At 35.2% G+C, this 12,525-nt stretch overlaps 1 protein-coding gene across 1 annotated transcript; it reads left to right on the plus strand.

Moving 5' to 3' along the window:
- The first annotated feature begins 1,009 nt into the window (after positions 1–1,009).
- LOC140167901 (uncharacterized) lies at positions 1,010–8,689 on the plus strand. Its single transcript, XM_072191189.1, has 3 exons — positions 1,010–1,178; positions 4,449–4,619; positions 6,142–8,689. The coding sequence occupies exons 1-3, from the start codon at positions 1,112–1,114 to the stop codon at positions 6,498–6,500; spliced, it is 597 nt and encodes a 198-aa protein (XP_072047290.1). The 5' UTR covers positions 1,010–1,111; the 3' UTR covers positions 6,501–8,689.
- The last annotated feature ends 3,836 nt before the right edge of the window (positions 8,690–12,525 follow it).

Genomic DNA, 12,525 nt, shown 5'->3' on the forward strand with positions numbered 1-12,525 from the left:
ATACCCCTACATAAATAAAACTTCACCATGCATTGTTGACACTTTCAGCCTGCCTTTTTGTTTTTAGTAAAGCAGGTCACGTATAAACGTGTCAGAGGGATGAACAGAAATGATAGAGAATTGATGACAAGTAAGGTATGTATATTATTGGGGCAAGGACTGCAACTACTGCACTGGAAATTTTATTTCAGCACAGACAACAGTTGTGGAGTTACAGTCAAAAATAAGGGAAACCGCTATTTGATCAATAAATCAACAATCAAAACTACTTGCCTTGAGTTGCTGAATTTTCACAATTTCAAAATTTAAAATTTTTTGAGAAAAATGCAAAAATAGGCATAGAATTGGCCAGGGGTGTAGTATCCCCTTAAACACACCCATAGGTAATTCGACGCCATTGTAACTATGAAACTACAATGGGGAAAGACTGTTGAGCATGCCTGAGAACTACGTCCAGAACAAAATAACCTAAAAAGTTCGACTGGAAGAAGCTTCAAGATGCTTCTACAAGAGAAGTTAAGAGAGCAACTCGAATTGTCAACAATACATCTACTCCAACAACGCAGAGATACGCGTTTTCCCTTCAGTCTTTGAATCTTTGATTTCCTCTTGCTGGATGCCAATCTCCCTCTCCGTGCTCAACGCCGAAACGTTGTTACTCTTTGCCATATCTGCATCTGTGCTTCTCCGACTCCTTATAAACCTCATCCCTGACCAGACCTCTTGTGATTCCACCCCCCTCCCTTCAGACTCTCTCTCTAAAACACATTATTAGATATTGTTAAAAAATTCACCTTTTTAACAAGCACACGTTTTAATTGATGCATCCATTTTTGTAATCTTCTTCTTTTCTATTCAAAAGGGATTGCAAATGTGTTTTGTGGTATTTGTTTAAAAAGTAATTTCAAAAACTCAATAATGTATTCTAGCCAAAATCTCTTCCACGCCATAAATTTGGGCCCCTTGATCGTTAGATCACGTGTCGTGAAAAGTTGGAAGTTACGGCAACACCGTATCAAAAACTACTTTATACGAAGACTCGACGGTTGATTTTTATTCTGGACTTCAAAATAATTGTCGCAAACTGTTTTCAATTTGTACACTTTTCGTTATGAATATGATTTGGAAAAGCTGTTATGCCATTACTTTGTACCTACTCCTGATTCAGGTAGAAAAAGGTAAGATAGTACCTTTGATTACTTATAAAAATACGTTTCCAAACGTGGGAAGTTAAACTTAAATTAAACACGGCAACTTCATTTAGCCTTTTTAGAACTATCTGAACCGTGAATCCGATTTTTAGTTTTTTGTAGTTATCATGGTTATGGCGAGCTTTAGACTAAAAGGCGTTCAATCGCTCAAACCTGCCCAAAATTAATTTATTCAAAACTGTAAGATTTGATTCAACCTATTAATACATTTACAGTAATATTGAGCCCATCATTTAATCCGTGTGTACGCCGACGTATACACACGCTCCAACATTCCCCCGCACACGAAATTTAAAAGTTTAACATAATAATAATAATATGATCACCAAAATAAACTTCCTAAATGTATTTCCTAATAACAATGTATCTAAAGCCCACGGCCGAGAGATATAAAGTTGTAATTTGTTGTTGTCCTCAACAATTTTGGGATATTCATGGACTTGTCTAAAGCCTTTGACACTTTTGTTCTACAGATTTTGAAATTGGAATAGCCTGTTGTTGCTTTACATGCAACGTTTTGAAATGTTTTGAAAAGTAATGTGTTACATAATACAGAAACAGTATCCATATTACAATTGTCAATCCCAGTAAACGTATAAACTCTGCAAAGAAGTCACTTTTAAACAAGAGCGGTTTCCGCACCATAGCTAATCCATGGGGTTTCGTCAGTATATTATGGGATACCACTATCACACGTTTCGGATATTATCTCTCTCATGTGATACCACCCGGGGTCACACCTTTGTTATATTTTCCAGATATTTAATGTAGAAAAGACCCGCAATATGAAGAGTGTCAACGGTTTTATTATATTCTTGACTTTTTTTTTGACACCACTGGGGGTACAACTCCTTTACATCTCGAGATATAAAAAGGAAACAAAATATGAATATTGAGCCGGGTCTAGTATGATGAGTGTCACCCACGGGTGGGGAAATAATTTTATACATTTATGTGATTTGTACTTTTCGATTTATTTCCGAATGCCACAATTAGTATAAACAAAGTACATCAAGATATTATAATTATAATAATGTAATTATCCAAAGAATACAACAAATGACAAACTTATGGGTGCACTTCTGCATTATATAACCGAAACACACCAACAATCAGTGGTTGCATTTTATCCAAGGGCATTGTGCTATTGTTGTTGAAATCCAACCACCATATGGAAGACATGCCCTTAATCTCCACACAGGTAGTGTAAATTTCAAATGAGGTACCTGAATATGTGACTCCATTTGAAAGATGCATACCCCGGTGGGAGATTAGAGTCATGTCTTCCATAGGGGGTGTATGAATTTCAGCTACAATAGCCCATTATGTTATACAATACAAATGTATAGGCCAAATGACATGGTAAAACCACCCGCATAACGACAAGATAAAGCGGAAGTTTATAAATTAATTCTTTTTACCAAAGCCATGTATCAAATATTTTCCCAAACTCAAATCTTTATGTAAATGAATTGAACTAAAACAGGGTATTTCCCCTCAAAATCCCAAAATCTCAAAAGTCTTATTCATTGTATTCCTACATGCACACTGAATTATACGGAGTAACGCACACACGTATACTGATAGGTGCAGTATTAACTATATGGCAAATTTAATTTGACACTCCTCATTTCCTCATCATCAATACTCCTTCTCGTGTAAACTTTAGTGATTAATTGTGACCCCTCGTTCTAATTATGCAAGAGGCAAATATTTTGACCAGTGGCGTAGCCATAGGGGAGGGGGGGGGGGGCAAATTGAGGACGACTCCATCACGGACTCCATCAACAGTTTTTTTAGATATTAACAAAAACACAATATTTGGAAAAGTTTTAACAGACAGACTGTTGAAGGGATCTTTAGTACGGGTACATGAACATGTCTTTAAAAACATGATAATCTCATTTTTGTAAAATGGAATTGGACCCTTCTTCCATTCAGGTATTCATTTTTTTATCCAACAAAACAACGTAACTGGCGGGTATGTAAAGCCTTTGACACTATTGTTCACAACCGATTTTATTTCATTAGAGCACAGGAAAGGGTTACAAATACAGAAAACAGTATGCACACTAAAACTAATTCTTGTCAATTCTAGTACGCAATTCTAGTAGTAAAGAAACAATTCTAAGTGATCCAAGTCACATTGCTCATATTATCTTGTCGAAAACCACACAATAGATTCACCATTATACAGCACTATAATATTTGTTGTTTAGAAGCTAATTTTATGACCTTAACCTGGGGATTCCCCTAACCATTTCCCGCCTGAAAATGTATTGTTCAATACCTATTGTATTTTGCATAATACTACTTTTCTTCTCCAGGCTTAATACTAGGCTGAATTACGGCGGAATGTGTAAAGAATAAATAAAGCTATAGCCTCCGGGAATATAACGTGTTGTATATCTGTTGTTTATAACTAACATCCCCATCGACAATTTTTTTGGCAATCCATGTTATTAAAGATCCTTGGTTAATTTGTCCAACTTATTAGTCATATTAACAGGCATTTTCTCAGTTTTCAGCCTCTCCATATAAAATCAAATCTCTCCGGGTAACAAATAATATTCCAGGACTAGCCATTTAACTAAAATGGCAATGTAATATTAATGAGAAAATATGTCATGAAAACTAGTAATAATATATTTACATTGAGTTAAACAATAACAGAGTAATTTTTGGGTGTTTTCCTCCGTCTCAAGAAAAGTCATGCACATAAATATCAAGCTTTGGGGTCTCCTTTATAGAACACTCCATTCCTCTTGTGTGTCAGCTTTATTTGTCTCAATATTTGAGTGCAAATACCCCTAGGGCATGCTCCCCTCACACCCGACCAGCCTCAAGTGAGACAGCATATTTAATTTATATTTTCGGTAAATCACACATTTCATTGCGGTTAGACCCTCGATGCCGTTATTAGACGTCAAGCTAATGTGCATCGTTTAGCTAACATCGTTGCTGCGCATTGCAAGTCAAATAATGACAGCTGGGGTCTAACCGCAAGGAATTATGTGATTTATCGAAAGGTCAATTAGTATTTTATTTATTTATTTATTTATTTATTTATTTATTTATTTATTTATTTATTTATTTATTTATTTATTTATTTTTATTTATTTATTTATTTATTTATTTATTTATTTATTTATTTATTTATTTATTTATTTATTTATTTATTTATTTATTTATTTATTTATTTATTTAAGTTATGTTTGTTTTGTTTTTTTCTTTCAGGTACTGCAACTTCACGCTGCTATTATTGCTACTACATTGAGGCCGATGGTGAATATATTCCCCAGGACGATTCCAGTATTTACTGCAAGAATTCTCCGTCTCTTGCCGGCTCAGTCCAATGCCTAGGGGAATGTGTAACAGTGGATTACGATTATACTTTCACTTATTTTGGTTAGTATTTGCAAGGGGATAATATTAAATAAATAAAAGCTGATAAATAGAGAGGGCTGCCTACCTGCTGTGTCCTAGCAGGGCATCAGTCAGTGCGTCCTGGTTAGAATCTGAACGGTTCTGATTTTTTCTCTCCTTTGTTATAATGCCTATTTGTCTGAGCTCCCTTTCTTTAAGGTAGTATGAACGGCTACGGTGTCATGCTCAGATTTGCTTGAAAATGATACAGAATGTGGAGATGGGTGAGAAAAACTCACCTGCCAATTTTTAATTTTTTCCAAAAGAGCGTTTTTGACTTACGTAATTTATTGTGATTGAAAAACCCCATAGACTTTACACACGGCATGTTTTTGGCATGTTGCCAAGTTCTTCAAATCAGCTTAATTTTTGAAAACAAGTAATTTGTTTTAATGTGATTTTCCCTCCTTTATACCCACTGCATAAATCTGGTTTTTGATTTATTTTATTGTAAAAATGCTACTTAATAAAGGACAGCAATTTTTTCAAGATATTGGCCTTAACAAAGGAGATATAGAATGGTAATGTTAGTACTTTTTTCAATTTTCTTGACTTTTTCTAGAAACACTAAATTACCTAAATTCTAGAATTCTTTTTGAGCTAACTATAGGTCCAATAACAACAAACAATGTGTCATATGAAAGGTAATCAAATTTAGAAAATTCTCTCGCCAGCTTTTTTTAATTAAGTGTCTCTATTTTAAGTTATAGGTGTGTATCCTCTGGATCCTGGCATTTGATATTTAATGTCTCATATTTACTGATGTCCTGCTAGGACACAGCAAATAGGCCGCCCTCTCTATTTATGATTAATTTACATTGGCCTTGAGACATTTCGAGAGAATAAAATCATTACATGTTCAATTCGCCGGCAGATCCGCCATGAGGTGTTGTGTTGTTGCGTGTGGTGGTGAGCTGAACCAGGGCATGGCATCCTAGTATTACGTAACAAACCGGAAGATGTAGTTTAAGTCTAGACAATAGGCGGATTAGCGGCCATTTTGTCTTCTACATGATTTTATTCACGTGTCCTTATACTTTAGTACACAAGTATATAAGTTAACAGATTTACAATTTTAAAATTATATTTTGTGTATACAATATATTCTGTAGTAAATCGATCAAATGACGGTGATTGTTCAGGTATTATATGCTTGATAGAATTAAATTGTCTGACCAGCTAGTATTCTCCTCCGCTGTCATTGTGATTCCAGTCACTCCACGTACCGTGTTGCGAAGGTGGAGGAGACTAAAGCTGTATTAACGGAAACGGAAGGGGTTAAAAATGATGTAGTTTAAGTCGAACAATAGCGTGACGTAGTTTCCGGCATTGTTCCTATGCACTTTCACCCTCCTGGCTGAACGACATGTAATCGTCAGTGCGCGCTAGTTCGAATCCGAATTCGGAATATTTGTATAAGAAGATTTGTTGAAACCCACATGTAGGCTTGACCTTTGGGCTTGACCTCTTAAATCACGTGCCACATATGTTGTTTTTCATGCAGGTGTTACAAGTACGCTAAGAACGATCCTCAGGACGTGTACAGATGAGTTTCTACGTAGAGATGGATCGCAAGACGTCCCTGATCCCGGTCGCTGTTTCACTGGCGCTGCATTTGATACCTGGTGGGAGGAAGTAGGTGAAGATTTGTCATCATTTACTTCCGGATCTCTGTATGATTTTGAGGAATCTCGGCTCGATGGCTCAGTGTGCACATGTACTAACGACTATTGTGCATCTGGAGGTAGAGGCAATTCGGCTGGCAACTCGGGAAGCGGCAACGGTGGTACAGTAGTGGGAGCATCCATTTTGATGGTAATCAGCATGTTAAATGTAGTCCTGGCTGCGCACAAATTGATATAAAATCAACGAATATAAGCTAGGGACACGTGGTTTTCACGACGCCAATATCTTCCAAAACGAGCAAATTTTTCCGCACATTTGTCAATTTCTATTTATAAATTAAATCTTTGTGTTAAATTACAAAAAATAAATATGCTAGACCCACTTCCGCGTACATTATTATATGTAATTTGATTGTTTTCATAATTGTTGCTGCAGTATTATTCTATATTAAAGATTTGTCGTCAAAAATAGGGCTATTCCAGGTGAAATCCATACATGGAAGACATGACCTTATCTTCAACACAGGGAATGTAAATTTCAAATGGGGTTAGGCCTACCTAAATGGGTGACTTCATTTAAAATATACACCCCTCTCAAAATGGGGGAGATTAAGGTGTTTGGATTGCAACTGGAATAGCACATTATGTATAAAACATTCAACAATAACATATTATAAATCTATGGTTCCATGTTCTCTTAATAACATTATAAGGCCCACTGTAGTCATATACTTGTTATTCAATAGAACCCAGCAATCAAAAACCGTTTTCGACATTATTCGCAGATGGTTAGAAAAGGTTGTCAGAAAAGTTTTAAATGTCGGGCTATTTAAAGGGTGTATAAAGGGTATAAAACGTGTTCATAACATTCAAAAACACGTGGCCTACTGTAAATATTATAAGGTAATGTTATTTAAGTGTTCAGAAATATTTGGTAAAAAATTGTGCGTTTTATAGTAACATTTTGACAACATTTTACAAATGTTGTTGTAGTGTGTTGTCATACAAAATGTTTAAAAAACGTTTGTCGTCTTGATATACCCCACTTTAATGTCATTAAAACGCTTTTACCTAGACCAAAACACAAAATATAACCTGTTAAAAACGTTTTTAAAAAGGTTTGTGTTTGCTGGGAATAATAAATGGTCGGATTTCAAAAAGGTGTAGTAAGCCCCTATACAAAGCATCCTATAGGTTGACGTCATAGGTCTGGCAAAAACGTATTTGATAAAGAATTGTAAGGAAATGTAATAAATACTTATTACGATAACATTCTGATATACGCCTATATTAGTCGGCCTATATTCAATCATACATTTGCTGTAATAGAGCAGTCAAGTAAGCTGAATCGATAAGGCATTCGACTATGGTGAGAGAGATTTCGGGTTCAAACACTGGCGTTGGTTTAGTACGCTTTCGTGGAAAACTTGAGTTAGCTTGAAATTTCCCCGGACAAGGAACTTTCTACTAATTGACTTGTTGTAACCCGTACGAAACTCGGGGAGCTGATCCTGGTTGCGATGGTCATTTGTGGAATGTCTAGGGTGTGCGCTGTGTTGTTGTTAAGTGGTTTATGAAATGATGTGGGCCGTAGTGATCAGCGACAACCTGTAAAGTTTGCTGAAGCTAGTACCCAGCAAACACAAAAACGTTTTTAAAACGTTTTAAATAAGTTATATTTTGGCTTTTGGTTTAGGTAAAAACGTTTTAATAACATTCAAATGTCGGGTTATATAAAGGTCATGAAAACGTTTTAAAACGTTTTGTATGAAAACACACTACAGCAATATTTCTAAAATGTTTTCAAAAATGTTATTGTAAACTATTTTTGCAAACATTTTTGACAAATATTTTACCAACACGAAAATAATATTATGTTAAAATATTTGCCCCCAGCAAACACAAAAATGTTCTTAAAATGTTTTCTTCAAAACGTTTTATTTAAATGTCGGGTTAGATAAAGGTCATAAAAACGTTTTTAAAACGTTATTACAAATATTTTGGGCAAATATTTTTCGCAAAATATTTTTTCAACCTCAAAATAACAATCTATTTAGAATGTTTTGTATCATGTTTTCAAAAACGTTTTTGGAATGTTATTCAAACGTTTTTATACCCTTTATATAACCCAACATTTATACGTTTTCTGTAAAATATTTTGTGTTAGATATTACATTTTATAACCTTTTCCGAATGATGTCGAAAACGTTTTGTGTTTGCTGGGTAGGCGTTGTGTCTGTACGTAGCGTACTATATATTACTGCGCTTTTATATATCACCTTTGAAGTACAGAAATGTTAAGTAAATTTCTCTTAAGGTAAACTCTGGTGTATTATAGAATAATACTTGACAAGTGAGCTAATATTTCTTATATTTGTATTCAACATAAGCTCATATTAAAACCAATAAACGAAAAAAGAAACCGGCTATTATTTTGTCTTAAGAATGTTCACTCTTCTCTCTCTGTTTGCTCAATTTTTAAAAGCATAATTTTTCTAATCTTTGGATACAAAACAAGAATATTAGTACATGATCTATCGTGCAACATATAGTGCTAACCCTCAAATTACAAGTGACTGGTTTCAAATTAATAATTACACAAATATTTCCAGCAACTCGCATTATCAACTCACATTCACCAATCTTTGCACAAAACAAATGAAACTGACACAAATGAAAGGAAATAATCCAAAATAATTATGATGATTACGTAACTGACGCATGCTTCAACCACATTTCATTCTTTGTTCTCAAAATTACAAAAAATGACTATACAATTAGCGTTGCAGGCTGACATAATGAGGTGTATGAACCTCTATATTACATGCAATGGCTAATGATTACACAACCTGTCAGGCGGCATAGGACACGCAACACGGACGTATGAGGCTGGCGAAGATACAGGGCTGACAGCCCCATTCACAATACACGGTTAGCGATTATAAATGGACAATTAACATACTTGCAGTGGGGTACTTTGCAGAACCCCACCGGTTTTAGAGTAAGATAATTTTGCTTTGACACCACATAACAAATTTAGAATTGTTTGTGAAGATTTCATGATTATGTGTTAATCCAATGGCGACGTCAAAAATAGCGATATCGCATCCATCATCTGCAACCTGTGATTACTTCAATGTCGCCCTCTTTTCTGAAGAGAAGTTCGTTGTAGAGATAAATCACACTCGGCATATCGAAGTATTGAAGTTTAAACATGTAATTTGCTTCTTACAGGCCCCTTAAAGGGCAGGTCTATTGCAAAAAACAAGTTTATCTCTATTCTAAGAGAATAATTATTACCTTACAAGTTGACACTCGTTGCATTTTTTATGCGTATTTCTCCTGACAAAAGGAGCAATTGTGTGGGTAAAGTTCGGGCTCGTACGTGTTCTTCACCCGTTTGAAGCGAAATTAATTTTCAAGGCAGCGGGCTGATGACGTATGCAAATGAAGCGGACACTATATCATGCTCTCATTTACTTGTGTGACACAATCACAATCACTTTGACAAGTTTGATATTAGCAACAATGAGCTGTACTATTATTAACCATAACAATGCTGCATAACAATATGCAGACTATTGTTCTCATTTCGGAAACAAAGCCTCACACAGTATTGTTACTATGTGTTTGCTTTGTAATATTCCATCCAACTGAAACTATAATAACTATAGCATTGCAATATCGCACAGGGAAATCAGATACATGAGTTTGTGGACTTAACACGGTTTATATGCTAGTCTCAGATTGATCACGCTGAAATTCTAAACTCAAATTATTTTTTTTATTTTTTAGCCCAAATATTTCTCATGATATTGATATACATATGAATTGTAATATCACAATTTACTAATATAAAAAAAAAAAAGCGGCTGATTTTATCCATCTGTTTAAAACCATTAAATTTGTAACACTTAATTCAGAGTTGTTTTTTTTTTTGGTTTTTTTTTTAACAACAATAGTACCGTAAACGTTCGCCTAATGGCGCTTTTGGATTCTTAGAAATGTGAGAGCGCCATCCTTGTAAAATCTCAACAGCATTAAGGATACGTGTATGTTAAATTGAGCAACCTGGACATAATGCCTCAGAACAAAATATCGTGACATGACCCAATACTTTAGGTCACTAGGTTAGTTGCTAGAGCAGCAAATGTTTTGGGGTTTCTTCAGGTATTCTTTCTCAAAGTGCCATTGGACTTAATTTGTAAATCGATTCATACGTTATACCTAACTCATTTTAGTAAATCTTTTTATAACATTGTAATTTCTTCATATTTGTTTAATATTCTTCAGTTCAAAATTACACCCTTATATTGTCTGACCCGTTAGCTCAGTCGGTAGAGGGTGCGCCTTGAATGGTGAATGGTAGGCTACTTGTTCGAATCTTGATTTCTGCCCCCACTTTTATGTGAAGAAGGGTCAAGAAATGTTTTTGGATTTTGTCCACATTTTACGAACGAATATTGTGAATTTTTTAAAATTTAATTTTAATGTTCATATTTTTTAGATAAATAGTAGGGATGACCAATGAACCATCAACTTGATTAGAACACTCCCATAGACATGCAGGGAGCTCCACTGTGCACTGCTTGCACAGACATTTCTAAATTGAGCTCATTCTTTTATTTTTCATAATTTTTCTGTAAAAATTGGAGATGTTAATGCCAATTATGTTTTGTAACTATCCTGCAAATTACAGCATAATAACTTATTTGGTTTTTCTGTAAGTGTGAGTCAAAATTGGTCCATCGCCACAGTGCGCTTAATTGCCAGTGGCCCAGTGCAGCACTGCTCAGAATGGCACAAAATATTCAGATGAATAAGATCAGGTGAACACCCTAACCTACTGAGCTGTAATTTGGCAGAGTTATTGTTATTACCTCTATCATACCCTCTGTAAAAAGGAAAAAAAAACCGGACAAGTAGATCTCGAGTTAAAAATTAAATCACCAGCTTCCCTTTGGAATTTCCAAACACCTTTCGAATCATGTTAAATAGACACCTTTCTGAACATAAATGTGAAGTTTCATGCTCATTTGTTGTATTATTCACCTGATCTCAACCCTAACATTTTCTTATATTTATACCATCTGCACTGACTTGCTGCTATACACGCACAGGAGTTGTACTTTTAAAATACGCGCCTAATCAATAATGAGTCTTTCACTCCATTGTTAAAGTACTGTGCTCCCTGTAGCATATGGACTGACCAGGCCCTGGAGTGTGATGGTTTTGTAGCACATGACAGTATTCATTCAAGCCTATCAAGGTCAGTTATTAGCCACTTGCTGAATGGCTGGGCATTATCAGCTATCAAAGAGATACTTTATGCTGCTGCCAATCACAATAGAGGTTAAACATTTTGTTAAAACCCCAGAAGTGATATCAGGACAAAGCTGTGCATGTTGGTACTTGATTGTTTGGATTCCTATGTTGAAAATCCCTTGTAGTACATTAGTATTTTTCTTATGTGTAGTGTATATTGTAGAGAAAAAAAAGTTCACCTGGACTTTTGATTTTGTGCCACTTTGGCCATTATGGATGATTTTGGCAACTGTTTTCTAAAAGCATGATTTCAGTGCCTCGGTTTGAAGAAATACTTCATGCTATTGACTAGTAAAGTGCCATTTCATAAGAAACGCCTTTGATACTTTCACAATATGCTTGTTTCATGTTTGCATATATATTAAAATAAAGAAATATAAAAAGGTAAATATGTGCCTTTTTTGTGTACTGATTGTTTCGATCGAGGTTCATTACTTAAGCGCGTGATTCCGTTGACATAGTAACATTACGTAACTTCGATACCGGGTTTCGATACTGAATAGTTGTTGAGTGCACATAATATGGAAAGCCATTGGGGTATTGTGTGCCTTCCAAAGCGCCTTATAACATGTTCTCATTGTTTTGTGGAATCCTAGCCAGTATTCAATGATAGCTATAGAGGCCTTGCGTTTATCGATTGGCTCCAAACAAAGGATTTGAACCGGTTTCTTCCCCGTAATCATGGCGCAGTGCAGTCCATTCAATCAAATATTGTCATCAACCTATTTGATCGTAGTGCATTTTGTTATGTGTGTGAGACGAACTGTCGCGGTAGATGCAATCATGCTTTTGTTGACTGCATTTGAGTAGTCCGCCATATTTACGGGATGATACGTCATATGCACAGCCTCTATTCAGTTGGTCGTTGTATGATTTTGTTCGTTCACTCATTCAAATTTTATTTATATCATTTGAAGACTGAGCCTATTATGATACAT

Source organism: Amphiura filiformis, chromosome 13 (assembly GCF_039555335.1).
Source record: "Amphiura filiformis chromosome 13, Afil_fr2py, whole genome shotgun sequence".
NCBI classification, from domain to species: domain Eukaryota; kingdom Metazoa; phylum Echinodermata; class Ophiuroidea; order Amphilepidida; family Amphiuridae; genus Amphiura; species Amphiura filiformis.

Coding starts and splice junctions, on each gene's coding strand:
- LOC140167901 (XM_072191189.1), top strand. CDS start 1,112: ATGAATATGATTTGGAAAAGCTGTTATGCCATTACTTTGTACCTACTC. Junction 1,179..4,448: donor CCTGATTCAGGTAGAAAAAG/GTAAGATAGTAC, acceptor TTTTTCTTTCAG/GTACTGCAACTTCACGCTGC. Junction 4,620..6,141: donor TTATACTTTCACTTATTTTG/GTTAGTATTTGC, acceptor TTTTTCATGCAG/GTGTTACAAGTACGCTAAGA.